Source organism: Dipodomys ordii, unplaced genomic scaffold (genome assembly GCF_000151885.1).
Source record: "Dipodomys ordii isolate 6190 unplaced genomic scaffold, Dord_2.0 Scaffold48, whole genome shotgun sequence".
In the NCBI taxonomy this organism is placed as follows: Eukaryota; Metazoa; Chordata; class Mammalia; order Rodentia; family Heteromyidae; genus Dipodomys; species Dipodomys ordii.
The window spans coordinates 12,726,508-12,748,258 of NW_012267264.1; the positions used below are offsets into that span (position 1 = coordinate 12,726,508).

Consider the following 21,751-nt stretch of genomic DNA (forward strand, 5'->3'; position numbering starts at 1 on the left):
AAAGTAAGGAGCAGAAAATACTAATATTTTCACTAATATTTGAAACTGTCTCACTGAAAAAAAAATGCCCAAATTTGGTGAGAAACATTAAATACCCAAGAATCTCCAAAATTTTGGGGTAGAATAAGAGGGTCACATAAAATTAAGTGGGATGACTATAAAAGAAATCAAAGGAAGCTGGGCCCTGGTGGCTCATGCCTGTAATCCTAGCTACTCAGGAGGCTGAGATCTGAGGATCAGGGTTCAAAGCCAGCCCGGGAGGGAAAGTCAGCAAGATGCTTATCTCCAATAAACCTCTAGAAAACCTGAAGTAGCGCTGTGGCTCAAGTGAAAGAGCACTCGCTTAGAGCTGAAGAGCACAGGAACAGTGCCCAACCCCAGGTTCAAGCCCCATGACCGATTAAAAGAAAAAAAAAAAGGAAAAAAGAAATCAAAGGAGCCAGGCACAGGTGGCTCATGCCTGTAATCCTAGTTACTCGGGAGGCTGAGGATCAAAGCCAGCCTGGGCAGGAAAGTGGCGCTGTGGCTCAAGTAGTAGAGTGCTAGCCAGGAGCTGAAGAGCTGAAGGACAGGCCCATGACCACCACCAACAACAACAAAAGAAATGAAAGGAAAAATGACTTACCCATGACAAGGAAAGCACATTAATACTAACAGCTAACTTATAATTTTGAACAATGACTTTCAATGCACAGTAGAATGTTATATCCAAAAGAAAATCAATGTTATATATAAAAAGAAAATCAATGTTTCACTTCAGAAAGATCCTGCCTGTGCCTAGAAGTTCTAATGTTTCTTCTATTCCTTCATGTAAAAGTTCTAGGCTTCTCCCATTTTTTATATGATATTTTATAGTTTCAGGTCTTACACTGAAGTCTTTGAATTGACATTAGTACAGGGTAACTGTGCTAATATTATTTTTACTAATATTATTAGTAGTAATAGTATTAGAATTAGTAGTAATATTATTAGTACAAGGTGACTGTTAGGAACCTGGTTTCAGTTTTCTGCATGTGGATATCCAAGATTTGTTGAAGAAGCTGAATGGACTATTCTTAGGTGGGAAGTCTTTTGTTGTCATTTCAATATCATTACTTGTTGTGGATTTAAGTGGTTATATCCTCTTGGCTCAGTTTAGGTATATTGATGGAATGCATTCATTTCTGCCTGATTTTCTAATTTGTTGATGTAAAGATTTGCATAATACCACCCTTACAATTTGCAAAATTTTACTCATATTTGTTGTGATATCATCTTTTTAATTTCTGATTTTATTTATTTGGGTGATTTTACTTCTTTTTTTGGTCAGGTTTGGTAAGGGCTTATCAATTTTGTTAATTTTTTCAAAGAAACAACTTTTTGTTTGTTGATTCTTTGTACAGTATTTTTAGTCTCTAATATATTTATTCCCAACCTAATTTTTATTATTGCTTTCTATCTACTGCAATGAGTAGACACTTACCCAATCATGCCTTGCTTTTTCTGTTGAGATGGGTCTTGAGAATATTTTGTGAGATTTTTTTGTTTGTTCATTTTGATTTGGTTTGCTTTTTCCTAGGTTGTCCTGGAACCATGATCCTCTCTCTATCAGTTTCTGCATTGCTGGATGGTGGGTTCTGCCACCATGCTTAGATTTTATTAACTATTAATAAAATATAGGGCCATGAGATTAATGTTTTATGAAACTGTTTGAAATTGAGAAACTATGCTCTTCTTACCACACAAAATTATACACTAGTGAAACAATCAGCAAACTAAGCAATCTGGCAAAATTTTTATAAGTAAAAAGGAATGGGAAGAAAAATGAGTGAATAATAACATACTAGAAAGGAAAATGTTATGACTACTTACTATAATGACCAAAGGTGAAAGTTTTAATTTTTGATAATTTGATGGGTGTGACAGGAAAAGGGGTACAGTGGAAGCCTAAATTTTGTTGAATGCAAATCTTGGTCAAGTATGACATCTAGAGGATGTACAAATAGAATTCTTTGGAGTGATTTTATTCATTTTTTGCCTTTTTGGTTTTTTTAAATTTTATTGTCAAGGTGTTATACAGAGGTCACAGTTACATACATAATATAGTGAGTAAAATTTCTGATGATATATGATGTATGTATGTGGTAAAATGAACTTTGAGTTTTTTATTTCATAGTGGACATTCTAATATAATTCTCAATCTAAAGTCTTATTTTTCCTACAGTCTGTCATTCATGTATTATATTCAAAAAAGCTGATGATATTAAAGTTGTTTGCATTCCTATCAAGTAATTGAAAAATTTTAACTATTGTTTTTACATATGGTTCTTATTACCCTAAGATGTTATACAAATATCTAATGGGCTGTGAATTATGTTTCAAGAATATCTGTACGAATCTACTAGAATAAATTGATCAGAATAAGCCTATATTCTGATAAAAGAACAAACATACATATAGGTATGAACATATATTCATAATTGGGAGATTAGAAATGAGAGCAAAAATAACAAAAGCCAGTTAAGTTAACCACATAAGAAGTGATAATTTCAGAATCATCTCACTTCTAAATATTAAAGCTATATATGCTTTTTAGTTTTCATCTATTTGGTTTGAAAAACTCTGATAGCGCAAGCTCATTAATACTTGAACAGATTTTTATGAAAAATGATGAAAAATTTACTTTATGGCAGGTTGTACAGATGGTCAATTGAATCTGCATCCTTGAGACTTCTCATGACTAAATTTTGACATCATGTCATTGAACATCTGTGTATTATTTATATCATATTCTAAGAAACAAAAGAGTGTTGGGTCTTGCTATCTCTCACTGTCTGACTGTTTTGTGGATAGGAGCTGTCCAACTGGACAATATTCCCTTCACGAAATCAGATATATCTGAATATATATGTCATTTTTGTCTCCTCAGAGACCCATACATTTCATTTTCAAGTGTAGTAATGACATTGTTATGAACAAATATGTGGCAATGGTAGAGATAAATGTTGGTAGGAATTGGTTTCTGTAACATTATGCAACCATGTCTATTAGTGATTGTATGTAAGTGATGGTATGGGTGGATGTTTATGCTCTAAGTTTTGTGTAAGTTGAAAATAAAAAGAAAGAAACCAATTGTTGGCTGATTTCAAATACTTTTGCAGAACTTGTTGCCTTAATTGTGTAGTATAAACGGAAACAAAAGTTGACTTAGAAGCTAAACATGTAATTCTTACATGTAATGTTTGAAGTTATAATGTTTGAAATCTTAACTTACTGGGTAATTATTGTGTGACTATGAATAAACATAAAAATCAGAAACTTTTGACATCAAGCTATGAAGAATAGCATCAGATGGCATTTCAAAGTATCAGACAATTAACTTGTACATTAAATAACACTAAGTGGACTTTGTCACATTCTCTATGCTCTCTTATCTAATGCATGTCCATGTGCTGAATTGATTTTGGGACTTCTCAATCCCACATGGAAAATTAATTTTGGAGGGCTTCTCAATTTCACTAACTTGGAGGCTTCCCAGGAATGCTCAGATTGGACTACTATTTACTGAGATCCTATCATATTAGAGGATTTTAGCATTGGCCTTATTAACAATAGCTGAGAAACATAAACACCCAGGGCAAGACAATGCTTCCCCAGGAACTGATAATGCAGACCATGGTATTCCTAAGAGGACAGAATCAGGAAGCAAGAGTGCATGTAATTTTCTTCTGTAACTGCATAACTGCTGACAGAAGTCTTTCTTCGGGGAGCCCTGCATTAGTTAGGATCAGACTTTCTTTGTATCCTTTATCAACCTCTAATCTTTTGGATTGTTGCCTGTTTTTCCACCAGTGAAAAAAATAGTAATCCACACTAGCTTATCTTTCCTAATCACAGGCACATACAGCTAGAGTTCTCTGAGCTTTTAATTCCCTCATAGAGGCCTAACAGAGTAAAAAGTAAACAAAGACCAAATTTGCAACCTTCAACACAGCTAATTTCCTCTGATGTCAGAATACTTAAACAGGCAGGACCTGGGAATTATTTGATCAAACCTGCTTTTAATCTAATGCATGCAGAAGGGCTGTGTCTGGAATGCTAGGCGAGATGACAAGAGTCCCCAGGGAGCCTTATGGAAGGTTTCCTCTTTTCAGAAACAGTAGCTTCCTCATTTTAAACTGTTCAGTTGCTGTGTCTTTGGAGTAAATTCATAAAGTGGTTTTCTTGCTTAAAAAAATTAGATGGAAAATTGCTAACCAGATAATAGTTTCCTTTGGCTTTCTGGTAGCTGAGTTATTTTTGTTTTAATTGGCAAAATAAATGTCTTGATTCTATTCTGGTTTTACTAGGAAATGAATTAATAATAAAGGATTGTTATGGGACAGGGAAAAAGAGAGAAAGGAAAAAGCATTATTGACTTCACACATTCTTCTGTTACTACTGATAGAAGTTGAAAACACAAAGAACAAAAGACACAAAACCATATGGCTCCTTTATTTAGATTATGAAGCTCAGTAAAAGATGAAGAGAAATCAATGTCTGTAATGCTTTGAGAGTTTCTTAATGGATAGATAACCAAACAATGTTACTGACTCCATTTGCCCCTTTATCCAACTGTCTGACGGATACTTGCAAGTAGCATATTTTCCACAGAGAGAAATAGAGATGTTGACTATGGCCTTCTTACTGAGATACATATTTTGATGATTGGTTTTATATTCTTTTTTCTAACCTTCAGTAATTAGCATTGTACACGGATTCCGTTTTAAAGGCTATCATAATCCCTCCCAGATCCACATCCCTCAGGCTTATCCTGGGAACGAATCGCTTACTTTAAGTTAGACACAACGTGTAAAGAAAGTATTTTGACAGCGGAAAGTCCCTTGCCTTACCCTCCCTACCCCCCAGTCCCGTCCCCGCATCGGATCCTAAAGACTGCGGCTCACACACAGTAACTCCAAGCCAGCGCTCAAAATGAAATGACCAGCCCCAAAGCTTTGTGTAAATACGCCCCGAGAATGTCAGGCCACTCGATCTAGCGTTTGACTCGTTGGGCGAGGATGAATTTCAATGCCAGTTACTCATTGTGAAGCCTGCCTGCGGATGGTTCCTTTTATTGGTGCATCCTAGCGAGCCCGTTTCATCTCCCCCTGTGCGTGGAGTTTCTTCGGGCAGGCATGTGGGGTCAGGGTGCTGCCTGGTGGCAGCTGCCCCCTCCGCTGGCGCCCCTTCTGGTCCTCGCGCGCACTCTCACCTCCCTCCCCCCTGGCTGACAGGCCCCTCTCGCTCGGGGCGGCTCTCGCCCCCCTCCCCTCTCTCCAGCTGGAGGCGGGGGCTGCGCCGCGTCCCAGACCTGCTCAGTCAGCTGGGGCCCCCTGCGGACCGCGAGCACTTGCCACTCCGCGGCGCGCGTCATGGCAGCGGCTGCAGCAGCCCGGCCGGTGGCAGAGGTCCCGGTGACGGCGGTGGTGGAGGCTGCTGCATCTTTGGCCACAGACGCAGCTGCTATTGTTCCCTGGTGGTGTTAGATAGATGCTCTTTCTCTCCTTTTAATCAGAAGCGAACAATAGCGGGAAAGAGCTTTGCCTCTCTCTACTTGCAAAGAATTCCCTGCCGGGACTTAACCCCGCGGCGGAGCCAGACCCTTGGAGCGGCGGCCGCAGGCAGCATGGGACTGCCAGGGAGGCGCTGGGCGTCCGGGAACCCGGGCGCTGCGGGGCCACGTCGGGGCGTCCTGCAGCTGCTCCTGCTGCTGCTGTGCCCGGGTGCCGGCGGGGCTGCGGGGCTAGGCGAAGCGGAGGCGCCCACCATCTACGTGTGGAAGACTGGTAAGTGGAAACCAGCGGTCCCTTCCTCTCCTCTTCTTCCTCTGGGACCACAGCCAGGGACGCTTGGACTCCTGAGCGGACCCGGTGCTTCTAGAGAGCCGGATCCGGCCATGCTGAGACGCGAAGGTTAAAAAGTAGGATTCCAGAGAAGGAATTAGGTCATGTCCGATACTGTTTTTGTTTTGGGTTTTTTTTTTTTTTAAAATCCTAACAACGAAAAGGCATCAGTGAGTCATTGGAAAGCTATTTCTCCCCTAGCTCTCTGTGGGGAAGGAGCGCAAGCGACACTCTCCAGGGGAGGTGCAGTGTTTTTAACCTCTGGATTCTCAGTTCTCTAGGAGTTTCTGAAAGATAATTTGAGCCCCCAACAAGCCATTTGGACCCGGTCTCTAGGCAAGCAGTATGATCGGCGCCTTGATGGATGTGGATGGAGAGTTGAATGTGTTTTAAGGGTAGCTTTGCGGTAAGTGGGACACTCAGAACTAAGACGAATGAAGGCAGACGTAGCAGCCAGAAGCCTTGGAGCCTTCATGGAGCCTGTCCGAAAGATTGTGTACCGTTCACCTCTCATGAGTGAATTACAGTGGGATTTTTGTTTGTTTGATTCAAAGTGCACAACTATTGGGATGTTTGCTCTTAAACGTTTTCTTTCCTTGAATATTCTTTTGCTCTGTTTTGCAACCAGGCACCAAAAGCAGCAAGGAATTGTCCCCCTCTCCCCCCCCCCCACCCAGTGCCTCCTGCTAAATGCTGAGAAATCCTGGTGGGGCAGTGACAGGCAGGAAAACAATGCCAAGCAGAGGGATCCCCTCCCCGCTCTGTTCCTGCAGGCTGGCTTTCATGTCTTAGGGGACCGGAGAACTCTGCCACCAGTCCCAGACTTCACTTGCTCATAGGAAGAAAGGGATGTTCAGCGCTGGAGGTCATTTAAGAGTTCCTTAGCAGTGCTTAAAGATTGAGACAGGGACAAAGTAGAAAGGGAAAGTGAATTGATCATGAGATTGCAAATAAGTTACAGAGGAGTCTGATTCTTGGATTCAGACTACTTCTGTCGTGTGTGCAAGCATGCATGCGTGCATGCACATATACACACAGAGGAGGCAAATCTTTCTACAGTAAAATTGCACTGATATTTTAAATCTTAAAGGAAGTTATGTCTATCCAGTAACAAGCAGGAAATTATGAAGAAATTTACTTAAAGGCAAAGCACAGAATTTGTCTTGGGATGTGTCTTGCATGAATTGCACACATGCAATGAGCTTTGCAAACACAAAATCATTCCTGTTTTTGATTGATAAATACAGAGGAAATCAAATCACATTGTTACTGATTAAAACAGAAAGTTGAAGGTGCTCTTTAACTAATTGATTAGGTTTATTTTTCAGCAGTTTGTTCTCAAGAACACTAATCAAACGGTATTTTACCAGCAGATGATATTATTTGTAGCCTTGATTTGAGCTTCCCAGGCAATTAATGAACAACACAGTATTTGCCTAGTTGCAGTTTTTGCTATCAAAGTAACAAGAACGAAGCAGTAATTCAGATCGAAAAGAGCCTAGACAACATTCACTGTGTGGTGTCTGAAGTGCCAATATATGTCAACATAAATGTCATGGTGGGAACACAAGCCAATAAACAGCTTAAAATAGTAGAAAGCTCTCTGGAGGAAGGAATTGGAGACCTTGGTCTGAGGGCCAGTTCCACCTTTACACTGGCTGGGAAACGTTGGTCCTTCACTTCGCATTGGACCTCCCCCTAGTTTTTTCAACTGCATAGAAATGTGATAATAGTTTTTTTTTTCACTTTGCAGTGTTGACAAAATCACAGAATCAAATGACTGTCTTATGTGAAAGTAAGCTGTAAACATTAACGTTTGGTGCAAATATAAATAGTGCAATGAGGGTGATGATAATATTCATTTTTGGTGATCCATGGTGAGGAAAAATGATAAACTGGAGAGCAAAAGAATGACCACTTTATTTTTCCCTCAGAGAAAAGCAGACATTACTATATGGCTAAAGGAATTGAAGTAGGTCTTAGATGATCTAGGGAATATTTAAAAGAAAAGAATACTTTGTAAATGAAAATATAGGAGTAAGAGAAACCGAATTGTTTATTCCTTGAAAATAAAGATATATACAAACTTAGTTTAAGTGAAGGAAAGTAGGTAGAAGGAAGAAGCAAAAGAAGGAAGGGAGGGCAGGAGGGAGGGTTTAAGTAAGGAAATAGTGAGATGGCTGAATTGAAAATTGCACTGAATGAAGAACTCAGACAAGAACTTTTAAATATCCTTATCAGGTATTGGTGAAGTCATCCAATGATTGCTTCTTTATAATAGTAATTAGAAAAGAGGATACCTTAGAACTTTTTCAACCCAAATGTGCTTCATATGTATGAGTAAATGTTCAAATACATGTATCATGACCAAACACTGTGTACATATAGTCTAAATATCTATGATTTAGACATATAAGTCATGTACCTTATGATACATAGTATATAATACATATGTATATTTTCTGAAAATTTTAAGTTGATTAACAATGAAGAATGGTTGAGGATCTACAATATACAAACACTTGTAGAGGCTGATTATAGAGGCAAGTATTGTCATACATACCCTCAGGAAACTTAAAATTAAACAGCGCTTTAATTCTACAACAGCTACTGCATGGCATACCATACTCATGAATAAACATTATGAAAGTAGAGATATTAGAGCTGATAAGGAATATAGGGAGGATCTCAATGAGAAATTAGTATTTGATCTTGCTTCTTAAGAATGAGTTGGATTTTGAGTAGCAGAAAGTACACTAAGAGAAAATAAAAATTCATTGCACTCATAAATTGGTGTGTCAAATAGAAACTCCTATATATGACTACTTAAAGATAATTTAAAAAATGAAAAGGCATGGCTGAATTCCTCAATATTGGAAATGTCAGTAATATACCACAACTCCCGCTCGAAATTTAATGTCAATGAAATGAATTGGGACCATATTATAAGGAATTGAAATTTTGAAAGATGTTGGAGTTTAACATATAAGCAGGTAGAAAGCCATTGCAAACTTTGGACAGATTGATATATTATTTGCTTAGATTGGAGAGAGGTGAATCTACAGGCTGGTTGGCCAATATGGTGTGTGAGCAAAAAAGAACAAACAAAGATACCAGAACCAAGTACCATGCTGAAGAATTAGTGGATTCAAGCTTGATATTACATCAACAGTTTACTACACTGTTATTGCTGTTTGGAGATGGTGATGACTCCAGAAATGGAATTTTTTAAATTGTTTATTACTTATTATTACAAAAGTTTGAAAACTGCTGACAATTCAAACTTTGTCCTTGTGAGAATAATTAGAAATCATTTCAGAAACATAGAGATTCAACTCAATTTACTGGACATGAACACTATAAATGTTAAATGATGAAATTTTATACTTTTCATTATTCTAGCATACTAGTTTGGTTCCACAACAATCGCGATTAATTATATTAATCTGATAATTCAAAACTGAGTATCAGTAGACTGAACACAATATGATTACAATATGAGTCAGACAGAAAATGTTGGATACAACAAACTTCATCAAATTCTGTCAGGAAGATTTATTTTGAAAAAAGTTAATAAATTAAGCTGAAAATATTTGTACAATGATGAAATCACATTAAAATATAAGGACTATATACAAGCTAGCCATTACTCAAAATTCAAGTGAGGAGGCTATTGATAGTTAGGAGTTTTCTCTCATCTTACTCATAGTAACGTTTTGAAGTAGATTCATCCATTTCAAGACAATACTATTATTAACAGGCACAATGTCCTCTGCACAATTAACTGCATTAAAATAGTACCTTTGATTCTTAAAGTTATAAATATTATCTTATTTTGCTGTGTTTATACTAATAGCACTTATAAGTAGGAATATAAAATATTATTCTCAAATAATATGGACAAATATATATCTTACTTCTACCAATCATTAAGAAACCAATTAATCCTGATGTTGAGAGCAAGAAGGTAGCATTATGCTAACTCAAGCATATAAGTGTCTGCTTGCAACTTCCCTTTGATTGGAATATGACTTTATTGGGTCATTAAGCTGAGGACAAGATGAAGAAGAGGGGACAGAGAGTGGCTACCAGTGTCCAATAGTTGTGGGAAGAATGGATTGAAAATATTTTTCCATGTTACCTATATAATTAATGTCCCTGAATCTTTCTTCTCTCTATTATGGTTTAATAATATGTATTCCTAGAGGATTTCTGTTTATTAAATATAGTAAGATATATAATGTACTAGTAAAGTGCCTGATACATATACAAGTTCAGTAATGATCATTTTTTATTGCTAATACTCTGTTACGTAATAAATGGTTCCTTATTTTGCAACCTGAATCAAGTCCAGTAATATGCATTAGCTCTTTCTTCTTTCTCCCTCTCTTTTTCCAGTAAATACACTAGAAATTGCAAGCTGAATCCATTAATTAGAGTGTTACATATTAAAACAAATGTAAGGGAATAGAACATTGTGGAATTCAAAACAACCACATAGGCTCTGATATTAGACAAACCACTGTGTATATCTGTCTGACTAGCTAAGTTAATTAAATTCTATGACATGTTTTCACCTTATATAGGTGGTAAAAATTCAGAAATAAGAAGGAGTTTTAAAGTTTCAACAGGTATTAAATACAAAATACCACAAACTCTAGATAATAATAGATATTTAAGAACATTAGTTCTCTTCCTGCTCTTTATTTTTTCATTATCTAAAAAATGCTATAGCTTGCAAGAATTAACACGAGTCCAACACATTTATCTGTCTACTTAATTAAGGGATACAGTATAAAACCGAATCTGGAATGTTAAGTCAGTATATGGTAGACCTGCCCCTTATTGCTATATTAGTTTGTACTTATATATGAATTGCATTTAGTAAATCACAAAAAATCTTTAAGCAACAAATTCAAGTTTAATTATATAAATATGACTTCTTATATTTCACTTTGTGTTTGTTCTGTTTTTCACATTCTTGATATTAGCCTGTCACCTATCAAATTTGAATTAAGTGCTTTCACAATAAATCATTTATACACTATTCGCTGTTTCCATTTAGATACAAATTTATACCACCACCATTTATGCCTTGTTCTTTTCCATGTGTATATGTATATAGTATGCATATAGCACGTCATTAGTTATTGACTGGCTTTATCAAAAGTCAAATGCCTGGGTGGTTTTTATAATGCTTTAATGTTCTAATGCAATGGTGGTAGCTCAACTTCTTCCTTACAAAAATTGTAGGTAGCTACTTGGTTGGCAAAATGATAGAAAGTGCAAGGAACACTGAGATTAAGGGTGCTTTTAGGTGAGACATGGTGGCACACACCTGGAATCTCAGTGCCTGGGAGGCTGAGACAGAGGAATTGCATGTTTGAGACCAACTGAGGTATTGACATAACATGTCTCAATACAAGGTTTTTAAAATGGAGTGCTGATGAGAGCTGGCCAGGCATATACCAGAGGAGTAGAATGATAGCCTCGCATGTGCAAGGCCAGAAACTCTCTCTCTCCCTCTCTCTCTCTCTCTCTGTCTCTCTCACCCTCCACAGAAGTGCTCAGAAGCACAGGGGATTATATCTCAGTGATAGAGCACTTATTTACTGTGTATAAGATCCTGAGCTCAATCCCCAAATACTAACAAAACAAACAGCACAAAACAAAAATTAAGTGCTGTAGTGTTGCATATAATCGCAATTTTCTTCTACATATTTTTCCTGATGGTAGTGGAAAAGCCTGCTAATATTCTGATTGGGTCACTGATATATTGTGATTGTAGTTTGGCTCCTTTAGCAAGATAGGAAGCAGCCAGGCCCAGAGGCTTACATCTGTAGCACTAATACTCAGGCTGAAACTTAAAATATAATGAGTTTTAAGGATACATAGTGAGGCTCTGTTTTAAAACAAGAAAGAATAAAGGAAGTAAAGAAAGCAGGCTCCTCAGCCCTAATGATAGAGAGATGACACTGAACAGTGGTGTCCTTCAGTCTAGTAAATATATAGTGCAGATCCCCTCAAAGTGTAAGAATATAAGAATATATCATATTAGTAAAAGTAGTTGGTAATGCAGAAATCATCAGAGAGTTGACACTTTAACAATGGCATTCCTATCACTAGGATAGACTAAATGTCTTTGCTATCAATAGAACAGTTCACCAGGTGAATTGGAGTTGTCACTGAGTCATAGGCAAAGATCTTTTAACATCTTCATCACAACGGTACACTGAGAGTTTAGAATGCACCAGGATAGTGAAATCATTTTAAAACATCTAGCTCTCATCTAATCAACAAGAAAACATATTTAGTTGAACAGATGTCATAAATAACAGCATCCCTGGCAAATCCAAGCTCTTTCATCATAGGAGTTCTAAGGCTATTACAGTGCAATTCCTTTAAGTGGAAGAACAATTGAAGGTGGAAGACTAGGGTTTGGTTATAATTGTAACCTCAAATGTCTTCTAAAAGCTAATGTGTTAAAGGCATGATCCCCTAGCTGGTGGTATGATTGAGAAGAGGTGGAAACTTCAGGAGGTGGTCTAGCTGAAGGATGTAGGTCATGGAAAGCAAGCTCTGAAGGGGACACTAGGGTCATTGTCCCAATTGCCATGAAGTAAGGAGCCTTGCTTTCCCATATACTCCCCACCACATTGTCCAGCCTCATCAGAGGGCTAAAGCATTAGGGTAGGTATTAAGGAACATGTTGATGAATCAGATAATAAGAGTGTGTTTTATTTTTTTTTTGAGAAATTGCCACTGTCTTCTCAAAGTGACTGTGTGATTTGTAATCCTACCAGCAATAAATTGGAGTTTCTGCTGTTCCAGGGCCAGTGAAGTATACACCTTTACTGGCTCTCTAATTAAATAACTGTGCTAAATAACTGTGTGCATAGTGAAAGCCTGGGCCAGGAAAGTGGAGATGCAATATCTTCTTGAACTTGTACAAAGCCCAGAGGCTCACTGCTCTGATGCCCTATCACACAACGGAAACCCTAGAAAAGATGTTGTTTAAACAAGGACTCTGAAGTGGATATTTTGTGATCACAGAGTTAGAGATATGGCAAAATAACACAAGCAGTTAGGTTAGAAATGCAGCAAGATCTTGGTAGAAAATTAAGTTTCCTCAAGTAAATGTGTCAGTCACAGATACTGAATATGTAGCAGAAATAATGTAGGTTAAGCAGGACTTTTTAAGTATGCCACCCGATCTGGGTAGAGTTATTTATTGTATTATAGTAGCATAAGCAATATAATCCATTCTGAATATTGTAGAGAAAAGTGACTATAGGTATGTTAAATCACATGTCTGCTACCGGGTGGCATCAGAGCAGAAATTGTCTCTGTTTGGGTCACATTATTTCAAGATTCATTTTTCTTTACCAGTTTCAGATAATGCAATTGTACATATCACAAAAGTCTCCCATACCATGTATTTATCCTTCACAATGAAAGAGATGAGATACAGGGAATAGCTTGGAAGGCAGTACTGCTGGTCACTAAGTACATAAATTGATAAACACTTGTGTGCATGAAAAATAAAATGAGAGGTTTAAGATGAGACTTTTGAACCAGCCATTCATAAACCTTGACCTAATTCTTTAATACTCTGACTTCTAATCTCTGCCTCTTGCTCCTCAGACTTACTCTAGGTCTGTGCTAGAATAAACCTTTTCAGATCATTCTAAAGATAACTTGAGATGCATCTGTAGAAGACTGAGATGGCACTGTATGCAAGCCAGTACTCAGCAAATCTGATCTTTGGCTCGCATGTGCTGCTGATATGACTGCTAATGCCTCCTCCTTGGGCTTGTCTGTGGTTTGCATTTTCATTCTTCCTGGTTGGATTTGCGCATTCATCTTAAGCCTCTCTCTGTCTACTGTCTCTTTCTACCTGATGTCTTTTTCCTTTTCTTTCCTTTCTTTTCTACCTGCTGTCCCAGCCAATAGTATGATTGCTGTCAGCTAGGTTGTTAAAAGCACAGTTTTTAAACTATGGAGATATCCTGCATTAGTGTTTATTTTGACTTGTGCTTGTGTATATTTTTGCCATATGGAAATGTGGGAGGTGTGAGTCTTTAAGTAGGACTGTGCATTTCAAAATTCCTTGGTGTGAAAACACCTGAGAATATTCTTGGCAAGAATTTCCTGTTTTGTGAAGCTGTGAATAGGAAGTAAGCAGTGAATGCCTCATCTCTTAAAGTGCAATGTGTATGTATGTCATGTATATATGACAATATACACACATACACTTGCATGCATATACATACATATCACATATGTGAATATTCTACTTACATATCTCAATATTTATGGTTCAAAAGCTACCAAATGAAGCAAAATTATTGTTTCTACACTTGGAGGAGAAATAGGCTAACAAGTAATTCTTGTCCCTTAAAGCTCATTTATTAAAAAAATTATGGGTACATTTTCTAAAATTTAGGAATAGTTCTTAAATTTATTATGAAGTTACAATAATAATTGAAGGCACCATTGTAAGCATACTCATACATATATACCTGCATGCATACTTACATGCATAAATACAGAACTATACATATTTGTATATACAAGTTGTATATACAAAATCATTTATGACCAAATTATCACATAGGATTTTACAATTTATCTGTCATTGTGGAAATAATACCTCCTAAAATAGCTTTAAAATAGCTGTGCAATTAAGAACAAACTTTTACTAAAATATTAATCATAGAAAACCTATGTCAATATTTTATTTTAGTAGCTGTTGTGACAATCTTAATGATCATCAAGAACCCACACTTCTTATTTGAGTTCTTGTGCTTCCTCCCACAATCCTAGGGCTTTTATTTTAAGATCCTTTTATGTCTAACCATCTTCCTGTGTTTGGCACTCTGGTGCCTGCACACTGTCTACAAACTTCAGTGCCTGCTCATTTTTCTGTGAAATACTTTTCTTCTAAGAATATCTGTCTGTGAGTTTGGGCATGAAACTACTCATGCAGCATGCAATGGTATGCATTGTCTGGGCCATCATTAAGGCACTACTGGTAACAAACCCAGGGTGGATAATATGGATTAGCTATATGTTCAAGCCCTTGCATTCTATAGGAGACAGTTTATTCCAAGCCAATACAATGAGTGAACTACATTCAGAGTCATTCATAGTCAGAGCTAGGTGATTTTCCTTTATTTGTGTCCATTAATTAGTTTCAATTAAGTAGAACTGACAGGTGCCCAAGTTCTGGAGAGTAAATGTGAATAGCACATAAGCTGCCCCACCTGAAGTTCTCTACAAAGGCAAATGGTCTTTCTAGGCTAGCGAAGTTATCATAACAATGGAAACACACACATACATACACATAATAATAGAGCAGGGAGCAATTCCCTAGCAAAATAGAGAGAGCCAGGGAAACTTACAGAACACATAAATTTGAAAAATAAACAGTTAAAAAATGGACAACAATCTATAAAGAGAATTTAAGGAAGAGAGGAAACACTTGTGAAGAAGTTAAATGCCATGTATTTGGGACAACAAGAAATTGCATAGCTAAGCAAGAAGAGAATAAAACCTAGGCTACATAGTAAGTGTTGCTCAAGAAAAGGTTAGGCATATTGGTTTCTGTAATCCCAGCCAATTGAGAGTAGGAGATCTGGAGAATAAAGGTTGAAGAATAGAGATTGAAAGCTAATGTGTGTAAATTGTTACTGAGACCCTAAATCAACAAACAAGCTGGTTATGGTGATACACATTTGTAATCTTCAATATGTAGGACAAGGTGTATGTAAAAGGATCAGGGTGAGAAGCTGGTTGGGGGGAAAAATTGCAGAATCTATCTGAAAAAATACCTTAAGACCAAAGAAAGAGTTGGGGTATGAAATATGATGCTCTGTGGTCAAAATCTTATACCACCACCACCACCTAATAATAATAATAATAAGGAATGAGATGTGACAGGGAGACTGACTACACAGTCTGTCAAAGTACTAAGATGTATAACCTTTGTCATGATCTGATTTATGGAAATTGATAGCCTAAGTATTATTATTTGTACAAAATGTTGTCACAATTGTGTGACTATTAAGCAGAGTGTGAGCATGTGATTATAGGTCTAAATGAACTAATATACTCCTCCTTGCAAACATTGTAAGGGAGCTTCTAATTTAAATCATGCTAATTAAATTGCAATGATGTACTAATAGCAGTTTTACTTAGGTTTATTAGTAAGAAAAGATTTAATATTTTATTTTATCCACTGCAGTCCTGATTAGTCTCATAGTAAAATAAATGAGCCTTAAAGTTATCTCCTATTTCTCAGGTGGGATCTGTGAAAGCGAACTGAGGGAAATGGAAGGGCATGGTCTACAGGGTAGTAGTACTCATGTCTTTTCTGCAGAGACTTGGTGACTCAAGAAGATGTGATGCCCGACCATACCTGTCTCAGTTTATCATTTGCCTTCATTTAGAGCTAGAATCCAATCTTTAAAAAAAAATTTACAACGGACAGTACTGTTGGCCAAATACAACATCCTGGGGACCAAAGTTGAATGATAGGTTAATACTTTAAGACTTTTTTGCTCTTCAACTCAAGGCTGGCATCGTTTGTCTTGAGCCACAGCACCACTTCCAGTTTTCTGGTGGTTTATTGGAGATGTGCCAGGCAAACGTCTGGCTTTTTCTGCTTATGTGGTGCTGAAGAATTGAACCCAGGGCCTCATGCATGCAGGGCAAGCACTCTACCACTGAGCCACCTTCCCAGACCCTACTTCAAGACTTTTAAGTTTGCCAATTCATTGCCAGATCTTTCAAAACAAGAAAGTTGGGGTAGTTGGAGTGGAAAATATATTTAAAAGACATTTTTGGGGCTGAGAAGGTGGCTCAGTGGTAGAGCTCTTGCCTTGCATGCACGAGGCCCTGGGTTTGATTCCTCAGCACCACATAAGCAAAAAGAAAAAAGCCAGAAGTGGTGCTGTGGCTCAAGTGGTAGAGCACTAGCCTTGAGCTGAAAAGCCGAGGGACAGCGCCCAGCCCCAGAGTTCAGGCCCCATGACCGGACCCCCAACCTCCCCAAAAAAAGATATTTTCATTTAGTTTTAGAGAATGACCATATGAGAATATATTGGACACCAACTTTAGACTAGTGTGTGATTGCACAACTATGTCCATACTCATCAACACTTCTGCATGCGGTGCTTTGATTGTTAATCCCTTGGTTAATGGGCCTGTAGAATGAAAGGAGTCAGGACAGTCATCTGGGGCTGACAAGATCATAGTGTAAAATTGCTCTGTAAAACAGCTTCTGACAGTGTACAGTGGTGACTGTCTACCACTAATGGAAGAGTTATCAAAATGGGATTTGGATTTATGAAATCAAATATTTCATAGAGAAAGCTTTGATGGCTCTAAGATGCATTTCTCTCTTGTCTTTTTCTGTAAGATTTAATGTAACTTCTTTAGCTCCCTTGGCTTGTTTTATAAGATAACTGGCTTGGAACTGTTTCAGCTATGAAAGTTGCATGAGAAGAGAATAATAAATATGACAGAACACAAGAAGTGGCCTTTGAACCTCATATGAGCAAGCACTGAAGAGCTAGGTACATCATGATGAAAGTTTTTAGAGTTTTTTACATTGTTCTGGAAGTAAATTTCTACCTTGATAACATCACCTAACCTCCAACTTTGAGAATTTTATGGAAAATATGAAAATTAGAAAAGTACCATGTTATTTTACATGAGATGAATTTCCTTGGTTGGCTGTATATTAAATATTTAGGATGGCTACAACAGAGCTCTTCTTTGAACAGATTTATTGGATATAATTCATAGCAAGCCATCACCCATTTAAAACATGCAATTCAACAGCTTTTAGTATATTCACAAGGCTGCACATCTGTCACCACAGTCAATGCTAAAACATTTTTATTAGTCCCTAAAGAAATCCCGTGTCCCTTACCCATCACCCCAGGGCTTAGACAAATGCAAATCCACTATATATATTCCCTGTTCTGGACATTTCATATGAATGCATTCATACCTTTTATGGCTCTCTCGCTTGGTTCTTTTACTAATGATGATGTTTACAAAGTTCACCAATATTATAATATATAAAAATACAATGCAAATTGACTGTTCTGTTTGCTCTAGCTTACTGCCTTCTAGCAACCACATCTACTCTAATTCTCCAAGCACTCACTAATTTGCATATTTGGTTACTAAAGTCTTCCTATTTCTTCCTTGGTTTAGAGTAAGAAGTAACATCACTGTTATTTTTTTTGTGGGGGGGAGGTCAGATCGTGGGGCCTGGGTGCTGTCCCTCAGCTCTTCAGATCAAGGCCAGTGCTCTACCACTTGAGCCACAGCGCCACTTCTGGCTTTTTTCTTTTTGCTTATGTGGTGCTGAGGAATTGAACCCAGGGCCTCATGCATGCAAGGCAAGAGCTCTACCACTAAGCCACCTTCCCAGCCCCATAACAAAACTCTTTTCTAATGTGACAGTAAACTTGGGCAGTAGAGACGAAGTGATTCAATCTGAACCACATTCTTACAAGACTAATAGCCAACCATCTTCTGATGCATAAAAAATTGATAGTTATTCCCGTTATTCTATAAAGTACTTTAAATTATACTTTCAATAATTGAATATGCCAAGATCAAGGAATAAAATCATTCAGTGATGTGAAGAATATATCCCACATATTTTAAGTAGCATTGTGTTTTATAAATAATAAGTGAACAGTGTGCTGGTGGTTCGTGCCTATAATCATAGTGACTTAGGTGGTTGAGATTTGAGGATCACAGTTCAAAGCCAGCCTGGGTAGGAAAGTCTGTGAGACTTTCACCTGCAGTTAGATGTTTATCTCCAGGTAGTCATCACAGAGTTAAAAATGGAGCTGTGGATCAAGTGGTAGAATTATAGCACCCAGGACCTAAATTCCAGCCCTAGGATTGGAAAAATAGTAAATGATTTGATCTAATCAATATATTGATTGGGAATTTAATAATTTTCAAGATTTTATGATTTTTTTACCTCTTTGCTTGTTTGATATAATAATTCTATACTCTACCTAAAAACATCCAGTGTTCTATTACCAAACACATGCGTATACTCAGATTGTTCCAGCATGTAACCAGTCTTACTACTGAGCTAAAGTGCTCTTTCAAGTCTTAATTCAGTATTCAATTTCAATGTATTAGTATCCTTTTTTATTCCTTTTTAAATAGGGTTATTGAGCTTTTATTACTGGGGGTTTGTTTGAAAGTATAACACAAGAAGTTTTTTTCCTCTCTTTTCCTCTCCCTCTCTCTCCCTTCTTCTCTCCCCTTTTTACTCCTTTCTCTGTTCCTCTTTCCTCCTCCTCCACCTCTCCCTCCCCTCAGCTTTTCCTTAATCCCCCTCTACCCCCCATCCAGTCTCTCTTTCTAGTCTCCCTCCTTTCCTTTAGTTTCAGAGAATCTTAAGTATGTAAGCTGATAGCATTTTTTGAATGGAAATTTATCAGCAATGGAAATGCTGACTTTTGCAATGTCCTGTGCAGGAAAGATTTCCTTTGCTTCCTTCCCCAAAAGAGTCCAGCTGAAATCTTGCCAGCATCATTACGTTTGTCTGCAGGCAACTAAGCTGATATATTCAGTGTGGAGTGCTGTATAAGATACAGCTGTGAAGTGGGCTAAAATTTATTATTGCAGGTAAAGGAATTAGTGTAAATTTATTCAAATGAAATTCTTTGCAAGCATTACCATAAATAGGCTTTGGAAACATTCTCATTCTTTGGAAACATTCTAAATATCTCAGAGCATGTGATGAAAGATGAAAATTAGGACTATCAGTGTTTAAGGATTTATTTGGTAGGTGATTCTTACTGCCAGTGTAATGGGATTTTTTAAAAATTTGAATTCAGATCTGTGCATAGCTCATATTAAATACTAGGCCAATGTCAAACATCTCTTTATGAAGTGAGAGAGAAGTTACTCCTAAATGCAACAGTAGTACATAAAACATTTTACTCCTTAAATTTAAATATAGCAAGTTTAACTTGGAGAAAGCTGTGGGCATATTTGTTGTATTTGAGATCATGCCTATTTTATAGAAGATGTCAGCATTTTAAGTTTATGTATGTGTGTGTTTGATATTTTGTTAGTTAATGTGCTCAGGAAATTTCATTTTTTAATCATAGTTTTCTTGATGGACAGAAGAGACATTACACAAAATTTACCAAATTTTAAAATATTATAATCCAATAAAATGCACTTAACACTAACATCAGATGCCACATAATTTAATCTATAGTTCATTGTGATACATTATTGTCTTCGGAAGTTTGAGACATACTGTGTTTTCATTAACAAACAGAAACATTGCTATAATAGAAATTGAAGGAGGCTCAAGGAGAGCTTTTAGTTGGTAGAGTGCAGAATAAAATCATACTTGAAAATCCCTTTTATGTTTCTGAGTGAATCGAGTACTTTTTCAAGCACTTTAAAAATCAGCTTTTTTTCTGAAAGTTTTATTACATGAATTCCCAAATTCCGGACTGACAAAAAAAATTAGGCAAAGTTCTATTTTACCTTTCCCACAAGCATAGCTATTTTTCCCCAATCCCCATTTGTATCTGTTACTACAATGTTAGTGATACCAGCTTTAAGGATGTTGCCCACTGAGGCCTTTTGCTTACCACAAATACATGTGATGGAGCCCTGGGCTGGATATTATCTAGCAATGAGGAAATAGAGACACATGATTGAGTCTCCTGGGTCACTGATGAGCTCATATCTCTGAAGGAGAGTCAGAGGCATAGCAGTCATAAATCAGGGTAATTAGGGCTCTCACAGAAGCAGGTTTGAGGTACTTTAAGGACACTAAAGGAAGTGAACAATTACTTTGGGCTGAGGACCAAGAAAGACCTGAAAGAGACATTTGCATTTTCTCCAAGCTCAAAGAAGAATGAGGGAAATTCTGAGGAGTGAGAGATGGACGACTATCATATGATAAGGACATAAAATATTAAAGCTATGTGGGTGGCATTTACATTCTGAATAGCTTCTTCCATGTGGCTGGAAGATCATGAACAGTCAGCATTCTCCCTGATCATAAGCGCTAGACTCCTTGCTTAATGGTTCAACACTATCCACCAGCGCTTCTTCCATTTGACCTGATTCCCCCTTCCTACCTCCTGGTTTTATGTGAGGGCTGCAGTTTCTGTCTGGTTACCACTGGTCACCCTCTGATACTGTTTCCATGGAGTTTTGCGTTCCAGATTCTGACTTCATTCCTGGCCCATTACTTTTCCATGCTGTTTAAACAAATGACCAGTCCATCCATTCTCCCTCTCGGCCTAGCTCACTGCTCCAGATCCCTCACCTGCAGCCTGAAAAGACAAAATAACTGAAGTTCAGTATTAGATACAGCTTTCAGCTTTGCTTGTACCTTGGAGTCTGTATCACACTCATTTTATGTGTCAGCATGTATTTGAGGGATCAAGTGGGAAAACAAATTAGCACATACATATAAGAAACGTATCTACATTAAGCTCAAGAATTAGGTAAATGAGTATGTAACAGTTACCTAAAATACTTCATTTGGTTGGAGGAAAAAAACCCTTAAGTATGGTTCACTCACTGATACATTCTTGTTTGCTCATATTTAGATAGTTAATTCTTTTTGTTAATTTCATTTTATTGTAAAGATGCTGTTCAGAGGGGTTACAGTTACATGAGTAAGGTATGAGTACATTTCTTGTTGAACATTGTTCCTCCCTCCTTTGTTTGTTACCTACTATTCCCCCATATCCCAAACATCTCCTCCTCCACCCACCAAAGTTGTAAAGATCATTTCCAACTGAGTCTTGTGAATATCATTGTTTCAATGAGTCATCCTGTGTCCTTGTTTCAACATTTTGTTATTC

The 21,751-nt window shown here is 37.4% G+C and overlaps 1 protein-coding gene across 1 annotated transcript in view; it reads left to right on the plus strand.

Annotated features, from left to right (window-relative positions):
• The first annotated feature begins 5,647 nt into the window (after positions 1–5,647).
• Thsd7a (thrombospondin, type I, domain containing 7A) overlaps positions 5,648–21,751 on the plus strand; it is a 344,637-nt gene continuing 328,533 nt past the window's right edge. Inside the window, exon 1 of the mRNA XM_013019946.1 lies at positions 5,648–5,807. Coding sequence (XP_012875400.1) covers positions 5,648–5,807 — 160 coding nt within the window. The remainder of the gene's footprint in view (positions 5,808–21,751) is intronic.